Source organism: Pyrgilauda ruficollis, unplaced genomic scaffold, assembly GCF_017590135.1.
Source record: "Pyrgilauda ruficollis isolate IOZ18807 unplaced genomic scaffold, ASM1759013v1 scaffold29, whole genome shotgun sequence".
NCBI classification, from domain to species: domain Eukaryota; kingdom Metazoa; phylum Chordata; class Aves; order Passeriformes; family Passeridae; genus Pyrgilauda; species Pyrgilauda ruficollis.
Window position 1 is genome coordinate 11,617,239 of NW_024524266.1, and position 20,804 is coordinate 11,638,042.

The 20,804-nt window shown below is 40.5% G+C and overlaps 1 protein-coding gene across 2 annotated transcripts in view; it reads left to right on the forward strand.

The window, feature by feature from the left end:
* The window catches only part of PHEX (phosphate regulating endopeptidase homolog X-linked), a 94,839-nt gene that overhangs the window by 37,757 nt on the left and 36,278 nt on the right, over positions 1–20,804 (forward strand). For both annotated transcript variants that reach the window (XM_041472390.1, XM_041472392.1), the window contains 2 exons: positions 3,675–3,803; positions 7,315–7,416. In XM_041472390.1, coding sequence (XP_041328324.1) covers positions 3,675–3,803; positions 7,315–7,416 — 231 coding nt within the window. The remainder of the gene's footprint in view (positions 1–3,674; positions 3,804–7,314; positions 7,417–20,804) is intronic.

Here is a 20,804-nt window from a genome sequence, read left to right on the forward strand (position 1 = left end):
TGACTCTGTGCTTATTAATAATCTCATAAAGGCTGTCATAGAATTACAGAATGGGTCAGATTAGAAGGGACCACAGTGGGGTCATCTGGTCCAACCTCCCTCCCTGCTCAAGCAGGGCCATCCCAGAGCACATGGCAAAGGATTGTTCTTGAACATCTCCTGTGAAGGACATTCCACACCCTCTCTGGGCAATCTGTGCCAGTGCTCGTTCCCTTCACAGTGAAGAAGTTCTTCCTCAGGTTCACATGGAACTTCCTGTGCATCAATTTCTGCCTCTGGTCCTATTACTCAGCATCACAGAAAAGAACTTCCTAAAGGCTCCATCCTCTTGGCATCTCCCCTGCAGATACTTTTAAACAGTGATGGGCGTCCCTATCAGTTGTCTCTTCTCAAGGCTGAACAGGCCCAGCTCCCTCAGGCTTTCCTCATAAGAGAGATGTTCCAGTCTCTTCATCCTTGTTTCCCTTCACTGGCTCTGCTCCAGGAAATCTGTCTGTCTTGTCCTGAGGAGCCCAGAACTGGACACAGCCCTCCAGACACGCCCCACTGGGGCTGGGTGGAGAGGCAGGATCACCTTCCTGACCTGCTGGCAGTGCTGTTCCTAATGCACCCCAGGATCCCCTTGGCCCTCCTGGCCCCAGGGCACTGCTGGCCCATGGACAGCTCATTGTCCACCAGGACCCCCAGGCCCTTCTCTGCAGAGCTGCTTTCCAGCAGGTCACCCCCAGCCTGGGCTGGTGCCTGGGCTTGTCCTTCCCCAGTGCAGGACCCTGCATTTGCCTTTTCTGAGTTTCAGACCATTCCTGTGCCCATCTCTCCAGCCTGTCCAGGCCCTTCTGAAGGGCTGCCCAGCTCTGGGGCTGTCGGCCACTCCTCCCAGCTCTGTGTTCAGTGAACTTGCTGAGGCCTCTGCTCCTTCCCCCAAGTCATTAATGGATAAGTTAAACAATACAGGCCATGTAAATGGGTGTAGACTTCACAGGTCAATAGAAAGGACATGAGGAATGGAGTCCAAGGCATTGGACTAGTCTATTGTTGAATGGATCTGTCTAGTCAGAGGATGGAGAACCAGAGGCACCTTAGGATCATAAAAAGGACCCACCAATCCCTTGCCAGATAAGTGAATAAAACATTGAATTACCACTAAAAAGATATAAGCATGAGATAAATCAGTGACCCTTAAAGCAAAGGATGTATTTTATACATCCATAGTTTCCTTAATTCAGTCAGCCTCAACCATCATAAGCAGACTATTTTTTTTCACCAGGTTCTCATTTTCTATTGGTGGCTTTTATACCATGTGTGTAGAAATCTTGGCACCAGTGCCTTAAAATCTTTGCAAGGAGAAGGAAAAATACATGATGACACTTTAAAAAAACTTCAGGTTTAGAAATAGGACAAACCTGCTGACTCTAGAGAAAGTGCTTTGAGTACCACACCAGCAACTATCAGCAGCTCCTCTGCAGTGGCACTTTGAGACCTTGTAAATGTGCAGTGGCACCTGGGGAAGAGGTTGGTTAATTGTGTCGTGAAGCTCTGAATTGACTGGGAGGGCTTGAAACCTGCTATTTATAGCCACTGTTACTACCTGAAGTACTGTGTTTTAGAGTGGTACATTAATATTAGGAGGACCATTTGAGGGAGTTCCTGTTGGCTGTTGTGACATAAATATCAATAAACCAGCTGTGAGATATAATCTATTCCTCTCAACTCTATTTTTATTGGTCTCACAGCCTGTGCTGCCTTTATAGCCTCCTTACAGTCAAGCCTCCCTCAAAATAATGATAATTATTATGTTGTAATAATGGTATGTCACAGTCTAAAAGCCAGCTCTGTCTCCTGACTATTTCTATGGCTGATGCATACTCATAGCTTTTGGAAGGAATTTCAAGCTCTGATGACTAATACCATAACTCCCCTTCTTTCCCCTGCATCAGGAAAAAGCTCCATTGCAGGTTTACTCTGACCCCAGAGAGAAATTTTCTTCTCTTTTGTTCTTATATTTTTTTGAGTGTTTTGTTGTGTTATGTACAAAGGTTGAAGAGTTTGGAAAAGGAGTTGATTGTGAAATTTGGCTCTGTTTAGGAAAAATATCACCTTATTGTGTACTTGTTTGACTAATAGGGGTTCTTTTTAGAAGCAATGTACTCTTCGCCATCGAAAATCTATTACTGCATATACAGTATTAATAAAAAGCACTTGGAAATGCAATTCACTGGTGTATTTAAGTGTGAGTCATTGATTATGCTTAATTACAGACAATATGATAGGGAGAATCAATCTTTGAACTACCAAAATATCTCACCTTCAATAGCTGAGGGTTAAGCTGCTCTGGAATTTTCCAATGAAATATTTTCCTATTGGAAAAAGACAAATCCAGACCCTTAATTTTGCTGAACATTTAATCTTGTGCTCAAAGGAGGAGAATAATGGGAGAAAGAAAGGGCTCAGAAACTGCAAAATTGATGCTTAAGAGGCTTTTATAATCTGTGAGAGGCCAAAATCCCAATCCTACCTGCTCTGGTCTGATGCTGACTATACTCTGCCTTTTCACAGCTGTCAGGTGTTAACTCCTGGACTGGAATTGTGCTTGTTTTCTGTGGAAAAGCTTAAGAAGTTTCTTAAGTGGAAAGGGAACACTTTGAACATTGAAAATAACAAAATTTTCTTAAATCAGCACTGCTTATTGCTCATATGGACCCATCTTCTATATTATTGCTCACATGGACCCATCTTCTACCCTTCTACACAGGATTTATTTACACAAACTACATCTTGACGAGCAATGTAATAATGTTAGCTAGCTAAGCATCCACAGTAATAACATTCCTCCTGAGAAAAACAGAAACCAAGGCAGCAAATGCTCTTGAGTTCTGTTTTGCCTTGTTCCTTGTTGTGTTGACCATTCTTGACTGTTTCTTTTGAAGTTCATTTATGGTGACATCATCAGAGTGTGAAAGTATGCATTTAATACCATTCCTTTAGTAAAACAATGCAAGTTGTTCTACCAACATCTTTCTACTGCAACATAGAGTGATTTTTTTTTATTTTTGGGGGGAGACAAACAGTTTCAGTGTTCTTGATGATTTAAACCTCTTTTCTCCTGAAAATGCTCCATTTGGGAAAGAAACTGAAAGCAATTTTACTATTTTACACAAGCTGCCATAAAAGTAGTTGGACAGATAAATGACAAGAAGGTGTGAACATGTACCCATCTGTGTTAAATGTCATTAGTTCATGGCAATGGAGGGTTCTGCAGGAGGTGTTTCAAAAGGACTAGCCCAATTTTCACGAGGACAATCTTCCTAGGCTTCTCACCCTGTCAGAGGAGAGGCAAACGTTTTCAGGAGATATCTCACAGCATGGTTTTTCTAGAGGAAATTGTCTCTCACAAAGAAAGAATACCAAGATTAGTCCAAAGTAATTCTAATTCTTAAAGCCTAGTCTCTCTAAGTCACTGCTACCATTGTACTGTTCTGAAGTTAAAAATCTTAGAGGTATTTTGCGGTATTCAAAATATTTGTCATAGCTTTGGATGAAAATAGAAATAACTGTATAATATCATTATTGTTTCCTTTTGGTGGCTTTTTGACAAATATGCTTTGGCCTATACCGTGTGTGGGTTCCTCTTAAACAGTATGATGTTATGGTCTAATACTTGCCCCTGTCAACAGGTGATTCATGGGACTACAACTTTGCTGCCTCAGTGGGATAAATGTGTGGACCTTGTAGAAAATGCCCTCCCCTATGTTGTGGGTAAGATGTTTGTGAAAGCCCATTTTCAAGAAGACAAGAAAGAGATGGTGAGTTCTTTGTAGTCTTTGGAAATTTTCAGTTAGTGGTTTCATGCTCACAAATTGCCTCTGATGTTAGAACAAAGTTTAAAAAGACAGAAGACTCTTGAAAATGTTTTCATTGAATTTAAAATGCCCAAAACACTAGGAGAAAATGGAATTAATTTGAAGAAGTATTACCTTTCTGCCCATCTGGGCACTGCCCCTTCTTTCCATCTGCAGTCCTTCAGGCATAGCAGCCAGTCCAAAACAGGTTGAACACTGTTAATTTATGTAAATAGTGACAGCCAGGCTGTGCAGGAACAGAGTGAGGGGTATTGATGAGAAGTGGTTTGGTGTAGTTAATATAATTTATTATGGTAAAGTTTTTACTGACTAATCAAAACACTGGTTGAGATTTCTCTGCTTTAGGATTACTCTTTGAAAGCTGTGACTGCTACACCTGTAATCGGAGCAAGAAACATGTGACTGATATCTGGCCCAAATTAAGGGAAGCTGAGAGTCACATAGTGAGAGTTTATATCTGTGATTCAAATCATTCCTGCTGAACAGTGGAAGGGAATATTCTTCCATACCTTTTAGTCTAGAGAGATGTTCATCCTCATTCTAAAATTTTCAATATTCAAATAATTAATTACCCTTCACAATAATTTATGACTTATTTTCAGTTCATGTTTTTCTTATAAAGTTTTCCAATATCTGCTTTTACAGCCATTGATTTTTCAGCAGTAATCAGTTTTAAATTGACTCATTTAGTCACTGAACTTAGCTCTCCATGCAGGAGAGGCACAACCATTTAGGAAACGTGAGATGGCAGCCTGTGCTGGGAGCAGCAGCTCTGTGAAAGCCCTGCATTGCCCTGGCTCAGTAGCGTGAGTTTGTCTGTTTGGCTTTATCTGCTTGGACTGCTTTCTCAGGGAAGGATTCCATTTTAGAAGGCACATGCTTATTTGACTTGTCCAAATCTTTGTCATCTGTTTCCCTCTCCGGTTCTGCAGTTATTTTCATATTTGCCTTCAACTGGAGTTTCCTCTCTGAGATCCAGCTTTTCAATCTCCTTTTTCTTAATCCAGTTTGTAATGTGCTATTTGGCCATTTTGTGGCAAAAATATGCCAGGCATATGCAGTATGTTATCCAGCACAGATAAGTGGGAAGAGTAGGAGTATAAGAAATGTACACTTTGTAGAGGGGATGGACACTTTTTTATATTTGCATATGCGAGGAAAAATTATGAGAAGCAGATAGAGCAGAGTTTCTCTTGAAATGCAAGTTAATTAGAATGTTTCTTAGTATACACATTCCTTTTAGACCAAAGCTTTGGAAAATTATCAAGATTGAATTCGCAGTAGCACCCGTAGTGAGAAATGCATATAAAATTCATAGTGTAGGTCACAACATTCAGTCTTAAAATGAAAAACCCATGGAGATAAAATTACATACAGATGAAATTTGTTGCATTTCATTTAGAAGTGTGCTTTTCAAGTTAATAATTTGTGGTATTATCATTTTCATTTCACTGGTTTTCAGTTCTATTTCTCTTTCTTAAGCAGTAAGAAAGCGTGTGAGTAAAGCACTCTTATTTGCACATGGGGTTTTTTCTTTTTTTTTCTTTTTTTTTCTTTTTTTTTCTTTTTTTTTCTTTTTTTTTTTTTTTTTTTTTTTGGCTTATGGCATATATCTGTCTATGATAAGCAAATCCTGAGTTATGGATAATATGGATTCTTCCCCCCCATGTTTTGTGACTGATGTTTCATACCTTAGATACTTCTTTTATCAAGAAATACATTATTTGTGTCTAAATATAGCACTGCTTCTAACTCAGAGTGCCTGCAGTGTTTTTTACAGATACGCCTGAGCAGTTTCAGTAATAACTTTGATAGCAGGAATAGGTTTCTGCCCCTGCCCCCTGCAGCTACCGCTGCTGCATAAAGCCTAAGTATACACCAGGGCCCAGCTGCAGAGCTTGAGTTTGAACTTGTAACCTCCAAATACAGGGAGTTCACCTCATTAGTGAATGAAGTTAATTGAGTCAGTGCTCTGTCATCAATATCTTTAAGTTACCCTATTTCCTGGGACGCAGTTTACTGTGAATGTTTACTTTTTAGTCATATTTAATGCTAGACCTGCTCCAGTTGACCCATATTGCCTCTAAAAATAAGAAAATGTTTTTTGAAATGGTAGGAAAAATTAATAATCCAAGGAACTTTGCTGCATTTTTTCTGACTGCACCACAATAAAGGACAGTTCCAGATTAAAATGTTCGTCTGATACATTAATGACAATTTAGCTAAAAATAATGTTACTTTTGAGGGTTTAGTCTCTGCTTTTAATGACATTTCAGATCTGCTAGATTTATAGAATAAGACTATACAAATCTCTGCTGCTTGACATTTTCATTATTTTTGAATGTAACATAACTGATAAAACAAAGTTCCAATAAGTCTTCATCTAATGGGTGACATCTGTCATGTCTTGTGCTGTCTCAACTCTGGTTTCTGCTAAAGGACTCAGGCAATGGCTGGATCCCTCTCATTGCTTCCCTCTCACAGCATTCCCATGGCTATCTGTCGTGGGGTTCATCTGCTGACATAAATAGACACAGCTGGTTGCATGCACTTTTCTGGGCTGCCAGACAGATCCATAGGAATGAGGGCTCTTTAGACTCATATAATGCATATTTTAGCCATTATATTTCTTGGTTCTTGTCATTTCAGGGTTTTCTTAGTGTGCATACTCACGGAGCAGTCCTATTATTATTATTTTTTACTTGCTTGAGATGTGGTCTTGGCGTTGCAGAGGTGTCTGAAGAAGCAGCCAAGGTGAAGTGGTTGTGGGCTTTCCCAGTTTTGCACAGATCCAAGCTGTCATTTATGGTCCAGGACCACAGAAGCGGCTAAGGCTGCTCAGTGGTGTGAGCCAGGGCCTCCCTCCCTGCAGTAAGTAAAGGGTAGCAATGCTTCACAAGTGCAGCTAAATACAGGCTAAATATTTGGATACTGCTTTGTATTTGGATCATGATGCTGTCAGCCCAAATTCGGTTCTTTGCCAGTATTAATAAGGCGTGCCTCAGTCTCACATAAACCAAACCAGGCCACAGACATTCTCTCTGCAGGAAAGGCTTTATTTGTGCAAAAGCCTTTCAGCTGGCTCCTTCTGCATGGACCAGTGATCTAGAACCTAAAGGACAGAAATCTTCCCAAAGGACTGCAAATCTCTCAGTGTTTTTTATGATTTCAAGATGGGTATTTTCACAAATATGACATGAAATGATCAGCAATGAACAGCTTGTATGATGCCAGAAGGGAAAGAAGGTGGAAAAAAACTTACCTTAAGAAGAAGCAGTGCGTTACTACTGGAGAAAGCAGAAATTAGCCTTCAAGAAAGGACAGCAGATACCATCTGATCTGCAATCATTTGTGGTCTAAACAAATCTATCGCTCCTATATACACTAAAACTTTCCTTACAATGATTCTGCCATGATATATTTTACTGGGAGGGATTTACTAAATATTTTGCAGATGGAGGAATTGACTGAAGGAATTCGCTGGGCTTTTATTGACCTGTTAGAAAAGGAGAACGACTGGATGGACTCTGAAACAAAAAGAAGAGCTCATGAGAAGGTAATAAATATAAATGTTGAATAAATAAAATCCTGTTATGATAAAGATTTGACTTGAGTAATAACAGTATGCCATGAACTGTATTTGCAGTTCCAGTTACTTACTGATCATTTTCTTTGTGAAGTGACACACTTGTTTTTCGGGACCCCGAGCCATCTGAGCTCCTGCTTCTCTGCTGAAGTTATTTTTGTTACCTTATTCTTCTTTCCTCGTGTCCACCATTCCCTATCTGGCTCTGGCTGATGTAGACGATGAGCTTATTTCAGATTTGGCTTTTCTTGACAAAGTCTTCACCTTGACTGGGATCCCAGGGACACAGCACTCTACAGACAGAGAACAGTGTCTAAAACACCTGTGACAGCTGAGGGTATTTGCTGTGAAGATGGAGGATCTAGCCTAGAAGGGGATATGAGAATAATTCAGCTTTCACAGTTTTTCCAGTGCTGTGGTGGGACGCCTAACTTGAGAGCTGTCTTTTGGGAGCATAATGGTGATCCCAGTTGAACATCCATTTCCTGACAGAATAATGCCAGTTATGAAGTGTTATAATCAAGGATGGCATTACTGGTCCTGATTACTTTCAGATAAAGTCACAATAAAATGCAGGAGGCAAAGGTGAAGGCTGGAGGATGTACTCAAAACATCCTTTTCACCCTATTCCCACATTTACAGCATGTAATGAGTGGAAAGGAGGATTGTCCAGATGCAGAGCCCTGCCCCCAGAGCAGCAATTGGAGGGGTTGTATAAAAAGATAAGTGGAGGGTGTTGTGTAGGACTGTGTCCTTATTTACTGAGGCAATGGGATATCAATGAATTAGTAAGCACCCTCTTTGAATAAACTGACAGGCAAGTGCAGCTGAACTGTTCCTGTGCTCTGTGCTTGAATAAAAATAGAGTGTTTTAATTTAAAAGCAAGCATGGACTTAAAAATTTTTAGTAATTCTACTGAAAAGGCTGTTGAGGAATTTTATCATTGGAAAGATTTAAATTCCATATGCAATCTATTTACATTTTATACAGCAGTGCTCTTCATATATGTGCAAATGAAATAGAGCTGCATAAATGCACCAATAAATTCTGTAACAAGAGAACAATAGTAAAATGGCATTTATTTCCTGTTAACCTGGTGGTAAATGGGCTGCAGTGATTACTTCTTCTGGCTGTTACACTTTTTTTTTTTTTTTTTTTGCTAGAAATACCATTAGAAATATAATAATCTGTAATTTAGATATTTGTTAAAACTTATGCAAAATAAGAGCAGGAAGATTTTCTAATGATTTCCTTAATAAAGATATTTCTATATAACAACATGCTTACTGACTTTGTTCAAAAATTGCTATCTGCCTTTCAGCAGGGAAACAATACAAACATTGGCAAAACCCAATGAACTCCTAAAGAAAGCTCTCCCTTTCCCATTTGAAGGAGGATTTTCATCAGAGGGTAGGCTAGATCTCCAGTAGGTACAGATGGCCGTTTCCCTCTGTTGACAGATTTTGGAAGCACATGGCACTTTGCTCCCAATTTAGACATGTCATTGAAGGTTCTGAATTTGAGGTGGTGAGTCTGGGCTGAACAATGCTTGACAAACTAAATTCCATAAGTACAAAAAAAATAATACTACAAGCCATAGTGCTATCAAATGTATAGCCAATGGTTCAAAATCATTCTCACTGAACTGAAAAACCATTTCATAGTTTGCTGACATAGGAACAAAGTCAAACTTGTAAGACACGAGTGTTATGTAATGCCTTAGATACTGCAGCAACAATTATGTGATAACAACTTAGGTCTACAAGTTTAAGTTCAGATCCACAGAAATAGCTACTTGGCTGGAAGGCAGGAGCCTAGAGAGACATTTGGTAGATTTCCAGGCAGGGAGTGTGTGCTTGTTTATTAAATATTACTTATTGTTAATGATAGATCTTCTATTTGTCCTGGAACTCTTGGATGAGCATGTTTTTAATTGAAGAAATAGATTCATTACATGTAGGGTCAGATAATTCACAGGGGAAATCTAAGTTTTATAATACAGCAGAACCTTCAAAATCTGTTACACTGTTCTAATTAAATCTCATGAGCCTAGCATTTTCTGCTGTTACTTTTTCAATACTTAGGCTTTAATAAAGCAGCACAGACAAGCATGAATTTTATGAGGGAGATTGGTTGGTTAAAAAAACCCTACTATTACTTTATTGTAGACATCTGTAAAAGATGCATTTCTTTGTCAATAAATGTCATCCACATGCTGGTCTCTTGCACCCAGGATGGAGAAACACCAGGCACCAACTATAAATTGGGAGAGAGGGTGCAGGGCAATAGCTAGGGACTTGGGGGCTGTCTGGTTTGGAGAAAAGGAGGCTGAGGGGCCACCTCTACATCTTCCTGAAGTGGGGAAGTGGAGAGGGAGGTGCTGATCTCATCTCCCTGGGGTCCAGTGACAGCACATGTGGGAGCAGTTCAAAGCTAGTTCATGAGGAGAGGTTGTACTGGACATTAGGAAGCTTTTCTTTACCACGTGGGTAGTCAAACAGTCGAACCAGCATCTTGGAGAGGTGGTTGATGGCCCAAGCCTGTGTTTAAGAAGCATTTGGACAATGCCCTTAACATCCTGCTTTAACTTTTGGTCACCCTGAGGTGGCTGTTGGACAAGATGTTCTTCCTTCCAACCGAAATGTTCTAATTCTATTCCATCAGTTAAGTAAAGAAAGGAAGTTATTAGTTAGGTAAAGTTTTCATCAGTAGCTGTCACATTGTTCTTTGTAGCAGTGCAGATTGGAAGTTCTGCCCTAAGTTCCATGGCAGATCTGTATCCTACATGGAAACGACTGATTCAGATATTTTGCTCATCCTCTGTATTTTTAATCACATTTCATTTTTGAAATGTTCAAGTGCTCTGAAAAGAAATTAACTGCAGAAACCTGATGGAGGTTTTGTTTACTGTGCCTGCTCCATGTGATCTATTTAATTTCCTTTAGTTTTTCTTTAATTCCAGGCATATTTGGGTCATTAACAATTTTTTTACTCATTTCCTGAAAGAAGAAGAGGGTCACTATGGGATCTGGGTGTCTGGACAATGAACATAGAGAGTCTTGTGGTGATTGTATCTTTAGATGACAACATTGTAATGTAAAGGACAGGGCAGGTTTGAAAGAGAATTAATTGCAAATCTTCTCTGTTGTTCAGATATTCACTGTTTTGTGTGTTTTCTGCTTCCTGTTTTCTGACTGATGCCCACCTTTCTTTTGTGCTTGGCTGAGGCCAAATTTGTGTACCTTGCTGTCAGCCTGATGCTTTGCAATCAAAGGAACGGTCGACCTCCAAAGGACTTACAAAAGACCTTCTGGTAGAAACTATTTGTGAATATTGCTTTAGGCATCTTGTGAGCTCTATCTAATCACTCCGTCTGTGGCTCTTTGTGTCTGTCCTGTTGTTTTATGTTACTCAGAGGGGACACAACTAATTTGATGTTAAAAGGATCGAATCTACTACTCCATGTGACACCGGGAACAATTGTCTTTCAGCCGTGATATCTGAGAATAATCTCTTTAGCCACTGTATAGTTTGGAGTTAAGGTTTGACATTCCTTTTGTAACAAAACAATATAATGAGATAGCATCTAATAATTTACCTCTCTCCCCTTCTATTCCCTTCTTTCTGTGATCGAAAGATGAATTTAAACCAGACCATCTAAAAGCCAATCTCACAGAAAAGGTTTCTAACAGGGTGAGGCGGCTCTGCCTTCCCGTGCAGTTCTCACCTGGCTCTCTGGATGGAGCTCACGCTGCTTCCAAAGGAGCTCAGAGTCCGAGAAGCGCTCGGCTCTGTGCTGTGCTGCTGTTTTCTCTCCTGTCCTCACTCCCCTGCACTATTCAAGCCCATCTTTATTGTACCGTATTTCGCTATCATCTCAAATTTGCTTCAAGTATGTCTGTTAACCCCCCGAATTTTCAGTGGAAGCTCTGATAAACAAACAAGCAAACACCCCAAAAAGGTTTCTGGTCTTGCCCTTTTAGTCTCCCTTTTGTAAGGGTCATTACATTTTGCCCTCGTTTGCAGAACAGAGAAATTATTCAACTGGGTGCAGCTCCAAGGGTGTGTCTGGCAAAACTGTTCAAATGCATGTTCTGTGACTTACTCATGACCACATCACTGCCTCTGAGCAGGACTGCAGGGGTGGGGGGAGAGAAGGGACACCCTTTTGTTTCCCTTACATTGAAGGTGCAGAATGCAGCCAGCTATGGTGGCTAAATGGTATTGACAGCTGTGTTTTGGCATGGTGGGCCACAGGGGAACTGTGGGGATCCCACAACTGAAACTCCATTGATGTAACTTGTGTGATGAGGGCTCGCTTCTTCAAAATGGTAATTTATTGCTTCTGCTTTTCAAAGGATAATTCAATGGAAGACCATCACTGACATGTTAAATTATTCCCACTCCTGGGCAGGAATCATTATTTTATTAATGACTACTTTTCCTTCCTAAAATGTCCTTTGTTCTTGGGTTTAACTGGAGGCTTGAAAAAAGATGTTTTTCTTAAATTCTGCAAGTCTCTTGTAAAAGATCTTCTTAGGCTATGACACAGGAATAACTTCCTATTTGGAAGTTAGTTCTTTTGCTTTGCAGTACTACTTTTAAAGCATGGATGATAAGCCAAAAAAGTGCTTGTTTTTCCTCCAGTAAGATTTTTCTGTAACATTATTAACCTCCCTAAGTCGTGGAGCACAAATCCCAAGGTCACTGTACAATCATTTGGCTCCTGAACTTGCCTGCTGCTTTGCTTTATTTCTAAGGAAGTTGTATATGCAACATTTGTTTTCTCCACATCTCTGAGTCCGAAGACCGAGTGAAGAGGAGCACAAGAAAATATCAGGACCGTGCCTAGCTATAGGTGGCTCTCTCGGGCAGTGTTAGGTACCTTTGTTTAGCCTACAGGGCTTGTTCTGCTTCTTCAGAGAACTACAGAAAAGCTCCCTAGACAACACAGTGTAGTTTGGGCCAATAGCCCTTATGAAATCAAGAGCCATCTGTACAAACCTTGATTTTACAGAGTATAGGTACTTTAAAGGAGGTGGGTGTCCATGGGTTATCCTACTGAATCCACTCATTTCCCAGCCAGAACTTGCTGGCCCTGTCCAGCACTGCAGTCACTTATCTGAGCCACAACCCCCTTTCTCAGTTCTCCTTGGCCTCTCTCTTCACAGTTGGGTGATTTCACTATGGCCATGACAGTTATACTACTCAGAGCAGACCCAGTGTCTGCTTCGGACAGTGGCCAAACAGTAGCAGATGTTTAGAGATGAACGCAAGGACAGGGTGAGCATAAAGGGACACATTCCCACTGTCCTTTCCTGGCCTCTGACAAACTGCAGTTCACTTGCTTCCTGAGCCAGAAGTGGTGTCTTTGTATTTACTCATATTTTCCTCCTGTGAGTTGGTCTAATGACTTTTTGAACTCACAAAAAATTTCATCATCCACAACTTCCCAAAGCAATGAGTCCCACTGCCTTGCTGTGCTCTGTGGCTAAAAAGAATGTATTTTTGCTTGACTGAAAAATGTCACCTTCTCTTATGTTATGGTAGTGCAGAAACCAGAGAATCATCATCACCTGTTCTCTTTTTGTGCTCACTCTTGCTTCTGTAAAGTCTTGGCACAGCAATACATTCTGGGAGAAAGAAGCCTCCTGCTTTTCTTCACATAGCCTGTCCAAGGCATGCTCTAGATACAGTTCTGAAAAATAACATTTCATTGAGATCTGAGGCAAGCCCAGACAAAAAGGCCAGGCACCACAGCTTCAGGAGCTGAAATTAATCTCACTTAATGCCAAGCTACTTTGCACAACGATGACAAATCATCCAGTCTTGAAAGTAGTTACGGGGTGCTCTGCAAAAATTAGAAATGCCTTTTGAGTCTTGTGGGTTCTGTGGACCCATCCTATGAAAACAAATGCAAAAATATGACAGTGGATCCAGCCCTGAGACTCAGTGCCTCTGATTTCAATGGCTATTTCTAGAATGAAAGCCATCACAAAACTGATATAGCAATACTTGGTAAAAGAGAGGGATGGAGTATCAAAACTAAAGCTTGCAAGACACCTTTTACACGTTCCTTGAAGATGACTTTATGTCTTTGCTTCAAGGATGTCAGAGAACTTCACAAAGTGTAAGACTGCTTCAGAGCACTCATAGAAACTACTAGACATACTTCAGAAGAGCTAAGAAAAGCAGGAGAAATTTCCAAAGACTCTAATTGCAGTTAGACACTTAATTCCTGTTCAAAAGCCTATAGGGGTGACTGCTGACTTTCTAATTTACTGGTTTTACTGGAAAGTTTGATTCAGAAATTCTTGAAACAACCTTGCTATTTCTCAATTGGAAAGCGTACTTTTGTTGAGTTCCAATTAAACCTTAGCTGTGCTTCTCCTTTGTGGAAGTGAGCATTCTGAAATTAGGGCAGTCACTGTCTGGATGCAAAAAATTTGAGGGCCTGGTTGTATTGTAGTAGTTGCATTGCAGGGAACAGTGAGACAATCTCTTTAAAAGGTTGGAATGTGTTGAAGTTTGGAAAAGGCAGAGTTGCATTTTAACTCTTTTCCAACATGTCTGCAATTCCTTTGTGCATTAAATATATCACTAGGAGTTTATCTTTCTGGTTTAACTCATCTTTCATAGAAGCACAGCATGACTCAGGTTGGAAGGGACCACAATGGGGTCATCTGGTCCAACCTCCCTGCTCAAGGAAGGTCATCCCAGAGCACAGGGGACAGGACTGTGCCCAGGTGGTTCTTGAGTATCTCCAGTGGGGGAGACTCCACACCCTCTCCGGGCAATCTGTTCCAGTGTTCGGTCACTTCCACAGTGAAGAAGTTCTTCCTCATGTTCAGGTGGAACTTCCTGTGTGTTGCCCTGATTTTTTAAGATTTTCTAAGCCTTCTGATGTTTGCATTCTTGTAGCAAACTTTCTCACACACTTTTTGTAAACAACTTATTGTTTTGCATTCTCTTATGGAAGAGGAGAAATTTGATGGACTGTTGGTTTGTCCAGTGTCATTGGAGAGGTGGCACTTTCAGCCTACAATCCACTGTCACCTTTAGAAATCTATAGAGTCAGAAATAAACTTCCCTTTTCTACCTTGAAAACAGCAGCATGTTCACGTTGTGTTGTTTCATGTCCCATAGCGACACCTGTGCATCAGTTTCTGCCTCTTGTCCTATTGCTTGGCACCACTGAGAAGAGCCTCTAAAAGGCTCCGTCTTCTGACACTCTCCCTTCAGATACTTAGAGGCATTGGTGAGGTTCCTTCTCAGTTATCCCGTTTTGAGGCTGAACAGCCCATTCCTTCTTCTGCCATGTCCATGGACATGAAAAGAAGGAGACAACTCAACAGGAAGCTGTAAGGAAAGTAGATGCTTCTCAGACATATGATGTAAGGGATTTGAAAATTTTTGCTACTCTCCTAGTTTGGAATTTGGTCAAGATTTTGAGGCTGCCTCTCCTTCACCATTCCTTAGATAGCTGTTTGGAAAATGCCAATTTTTAGAGTAACATTTTTTCGCCTGGAAGAAACAGAGAATGGTACTTTTCTTCTAGAGTACAAGTGTTCCATGCTTTCTCTGAATAAAAATAGGTCTTCACTTTCTATCAGATTAATATCCCCTTTTCTTTCTTATTCATTTTACATCAAATATTTATTTCTCATCACAAACTTTAATTTTTGAACTCTAAGAATAATCTATCACATCCTGAATTTAATTTAACCTTCAAAGGGAGACTGGGCTTTCCTGATCAGTAACCACAGGAGATGTTCTTCTCCATTGGCCAGAGTTGAAACTAATAGCCATGGCATGTTTGCTTATCTCTTATCTCTGGGGTTAGATTGCTGCTGTCAGCTTCTCCCTTGTTATCTGGCTGCTGCTACTGCTCACTCAGTTGTGCAGGGATGTCAGTTCCATTAATAACCTGAGCACCGTGCAAACAGATAGTGGAAAACAGGTGAAGGGAGAGGAAATTGTATTTAACCCTGATCTCACAGCTGTCATTTTTCAGACTCAGCCACAACTACATAAGGCCAGAATGGGTGTGTGACATCAAAACACTTGTGACAAATCTCATGCTTGAAATAGGAGGGAGACAGATGGACAGACACCTGCAGATGCTACGGGACCAGGGTGAATCTGATGGTTTTATGGCAGAAACACAACATGAAAACATTGTTATGCTAAATGACAGAGTAATTCTTCCAAAGAGCAAGAGGTCTTCCATCACCCCTGGAAGTCTTGGATTGTTGCAGCTTTAACTTTCTCTGTCTTTGTTGTTTTAACAAGTAAGCCTGTCTCCTGTAGAGGTACAGTTACAAAGACAGTGTAGTCCCCAGCTCAGCAGTAGCAGACATGGAGGTGCAGGAGAGCTGTTCTCTGTATGGAGGAGTCTACAAGGGCATGCTCAGGTATCTGCTTGGCATTGCCTCACTCTCTGCAATGAAAGTGCATTTCCTGGCTGTGGTGATCTCCACGTGCTGTAAATATCCACTGAGGAGAGCTGCCTGCTGGCTGGGAGTGGGTGAGGAGCTCAGCAGGGCAGGGCCATGGGCTGGGGCCCCACCATGGACCCTCAGACTGGGCACTGAGCTGTCCACAACCAGGAGCATAAACCAGCAGCACTTCAGCTTGCTCAGGTATTGTACCAGTCACTGGGGTCTGATGCAAAGTTGTGAGATTTTAAATGGCTTCAGGTACTGTTATTGCTGGAGTTTACTTGTAAAGGAGCTATGCCACAAGGAGCTTATCTGACTCAGGAATTTGTTCCTTTGGTGGCCTTTTAGAAGCCAGGATGCTGTGACTAAGAATAAAGGCTTCCTCAGCTGCCCTCATTTGTGAGGGAGCTGTGAAGTGTCTTGTGCTCAGTTTTCTGCGTATGGGGTGAGCTTCATCAATGTGAAAATGCCCAGATATAATTTATTTGAAATGAAAAACATGTAAAGGTTTGGAATAGAGAGGAATTTGATCTTGAGTAGAGAGTAGAGCATTTTCTGCATATTTTTAATATGTTCTGCAGCCTGTGTATTTGATTATGTACACATCTGCTTTACCCCCATATATTACAAGGCATGGACAACTGAGAGTGACACGCTTACTGGTATGGTGCTGGTCAGGTCCCTGCTCAAGCAAAAGGAACTCCTCCTCAGAGATAAAACATGCAAGTCATGAGTACTACTGGTGTTTAAGTTCTCAATTACTATTTCAGTTTGAGTAGTGTTAAAAGGGATCTCTACCATGTCTGGTTTCAGTTGCATCAAGACTGTGGCTGAAGCTCACTTGTGAAACGAGAAATGAAAAGGGAAGTTTTCACATGCTATTCTTTATTAAAAAAAAAAAAAAAAGTGCTCAGCAACCTTTGCTAAACCTTGAAAATGTTAAATGAATGTAAACTGATGCAAGCAGAGACTAAGGTCAGAAGTTGTCCCTTTCTGGAACAGGTTATTCAGAGTTTTGCACAGAACTGGAGAAGAAATGCTGTGGTAAATAATATCCCATACAGTTATGATGGGGAGAGAGCTTCCTCACCCTTTCCTGGTCTCTGAGCCTGCCCCTCTTTCAGTGTCCAGTGCCAGAGATCTCACACATAGCAGTTTTTTTGGTCCCTGGGGACTTTCATTTTGCTAGCACAATGGATTTTCTTAAGCCTGCTGCTTGCCCTGAGCTAACAAAAACAACAGAAAAGATTTTTTGATCAAGGTGGGTGTGTTTCTAGCAAGAGGTGGCATGAACATGGGAGTATGGCTCAACTCATGAGGTGTTCTGGGGGTGAGCAGTGAAGGAGTTCCTTCACTTCCAGGAAGGAGTTTCTATAGAACATTGAATATAATAATTTCTGCAGCTCACCAACGTGACAAAGACCAACCAAAGATGGCTTTTTTTTTTTTAATTTGGAGTTGGGGAGTGTGTTTGGTTCTTTGATTTTCAGAGATAACTATATTGGAAAACATGGAAAGTTGCCTGAAAATAAAGGCAGGAGGAGTATGTTTTTTTGCAGTGATAAATAAGAGTCCAAGCCTAGCTTGACATGAGTCCTATCAAAGACAGCTTAGCAGCACATGGGGCATGTATCTAGATCTGTATCTGTATCTATACCAGCATGATACTATTGATAGTCTGTGTCTTCAGAGCACAACACATTGGTTTCTGGCTTGTTTGAAGTGCAGCTGAAAGAGCTCCCAGCTCTCCACACACCCTGGTGCAGTCGTGCCCCAGGTGATCCACAGGGGTGCAGAGGAATCCAGTGCAGAGCCCCCACTCTGGAGCTGACCTGTCACTGCTGGTGTGGTGCCACAGCTGAGTCATTTTGCATATCTGGGCATCATTCTGGTCCACCTTCTGGTCCATGGACACAATTTCAGCTCCACTGAGCATCCAAAGACCCTAAAAACTCACCCAGGTACTTTGGACAGGAATAGTTATCAGTTAAGCATATCCTGTGCCAGGAACTCATTTGTGCTGGTCTGAAGTATAAGTGCACTTATATCTTCAAAGATGAAAGTATTTTCTGTGTGCCACAAAGAAAGGTATTGCAGATGTGATGTTCTGTTTGTGAAAGACAGAATATATGTCTCTCACATATAATATTCTCTGTATAACGTAATGGAATCATGCTAATTGTAATACAGAGGTTGCAAGTGGAAAATGGAATTAAAATAAAATGGACAAAGAATTTTTTCCTCAGCGAAATTAAAGCAAAGCTGGCAGCAGAATGAGTTTCTGGTGGAAGGAGAAAAAAAGACTGACTCTATTAATTGTAGTGCTGCATTGAACTGAGTTGTGCTTATGAAAATATCACAGTCAGTATGTTTTTATAAGTAAGACTGAAATAAAGATGCTAATTTCACACTTTCTCTGACTTAGTCCAGTTCTATTGCTAAAAAAATAATAATTACATGTGGGATTAGTTTAAACTGAAAAGTTAATTCCAGTGAAACTTTCATCACAGTGCTTGAACCAATGACTGAATCTTTGTATTCCAGAGAGCCAGAATGGATTTAGAACAGAAAAGAGTAGCACTGATGTACATTGTTGCTTTTTCTGACTCTTTTGTCCATGGTAGTCCTACTAAACTTTTAGATGCTTTAAACTTTATGGTGTGTAATAATAATATTGCCTTGCTGAATAGTAGATATTAAGACTGAACATATAATCTCAATGAACACTTGTCTTAGGAATTGCTGCGTTCCTTTTCCTCTCTGTTTCCTAGGATTATAAGGTATGGCATGGTATTTTTAAGTGTACTAAATAGTATTGTCTTGTCAGTAAGTTTTCTCTGAGTGAGGCTTTGGTTTCAAAAGATCATTCAGAGAGGAGGTAACTACCGTACCACATAACCCTTCTCCACTTGTCACATCATGTGTCCCCAGCACTTGTCTTGTAGAAGTTCCAGAATTTGTGTCCATGTAGTGGGTGAGTGATTCAGCTCAGTGATCTGGCAGAAAATTAGCTGGGAAAAGCTTGGTTAAATTTCTACTGTGTTATTGGTGTGTTAAGTGGTCCCACAGAAAGATGTGTTGAGGAGCTGAGGCAGCCTTTGGAGGCTGTGGGTGCAGGCAGCATGAGAGGAACTATGGACAGAGCTGAGAGGAGTGGGGAGGAAGGACAAGGACCAGGAGGTTTTTTTTCCATTTGGCAGCACAAAGTTGTTAAATTAACTCAGCTACTTTTGAAACCTTTTGTATTTAACTGTATTTTTGTATTTAACTGAAAGCAATTTTATGCATACATTCGCATAAGTCACTTGATTATTTATTTTACTTTTTCTTTGACCTTGGCCTCAAGCTATTACAAAGATGGAATGATAGCTGTGTTTTCTGTCTTCATTATTTTAGCAATTATTTTAGAACATTCAAAACAATTATTGTGATACAAAGGGAATGGTTATGGTGCAGTGTGAAGTGGTGGTATGTGAATTGTTATTAAATGAAACACCAGTTCTTGAAAAGTCTACACAGCTTCTATTATTGTGACAAAACAAAATGGGGACAGTTATGCAACAAATAGAGGACAGTTAAGCCAAGTTTTAAAAAATAAATAATGATAATCTGTATTCTTGAGTATGAATTAGACAGTTCACTGCAGATCAAGTACTGTTAAAAACTGTCATTTCAGGCCAAGTGCTAATGTTTGAGTTGCTACTTCACATTCCATTGTAGTTGACAATGTGAAAATCCTTGATATTTCATTTTCCCACAAAGGAAATACTGTGCATCATTAGGGTGAGCTCAATCCATCTCTCACTCAAGTCAGTAGTGATTTCCTACTGACATCTGTAGGCTTGGGCCTTAGTCCTGTGATGCAACTTTCCTGTGTTTTGCCAAGATCCATCACTCTATTTTCCTATTTTTTCCATATGTAAACCCTAGATAGATGCAGTGATATTTATGCAGCAGTTTTACCAGATGGCTCTTGAATCATCTGCTCTCAATGAAAAATGAAAAGACTGGGCACATATATAAAGGCTGAATTAATCTTTGTAATTAAATGGAACATTACTTTGCCATGAATGATTTTAGCTTTCACAATGTATTTCATGCTAATTTTTCAGTGAACTGTAATTGTATTAATTTTTTATATATTTAGAAGCTTAAAAATGATCTTCACAATGCTACTGAGTCAAGTTAATATACAGATCTCTGTCAGACTCATGAAACTTTGTTGTGAGATATATGTTTTGTTTTGGTTTCTCTTTACAGTAAGTAAAATATGTCAGTACTTAGTGTTGTATAAAATATCCAAGTTATACTCTGAGAGGCAGAAAGGCTCTCAGGATGCTCACATGCTTGGTTGTCAAGTGAGAATTTGAATAGGTTGGAAACTGGGCTGCTTTGGAGCACTGAAACACGTCTGCATTCCCACATTGGCAGGTTGTTAAGCAGAGAGTGAAAGCTTGTTTTTTATTTTGTCTGTGTAGTAAACTGACTCACAATGCTCTCCCTGTGACAGAAAAACACTGATGGTAAAATCCTGGCTGTGTTGAAGTCAGTGGGAAAACTTCCATGCACAAGGAGTGGTGGAAATAGTCCCACTCTGGCTCCTCTGCCTCAGAGCCTGCTCTCTCTGGCTGCTGGGATAGAAAAGAGTTGTCATGACTTACCCTAAAGCACCCTGCAGCAATGAGTTTCCTTAATTTACCCAACAGCCCAACACAGGCTGAGTGCTTAATGATGCCTGGGGGAAGTACCCCAGCGCCTCTTTTCTTCCTGCACACATGGCTGTTTAATATGCAAATTAGAGAGAGGAGTTAAATGAGCCTTTAAACCATAAAAAAGTTGTGCATGGTGGATTTATGGTGGATTCATGTGCAATTGCCACATGGCTAGTTCCTGTACGTTTGTCACATTTCATTTGA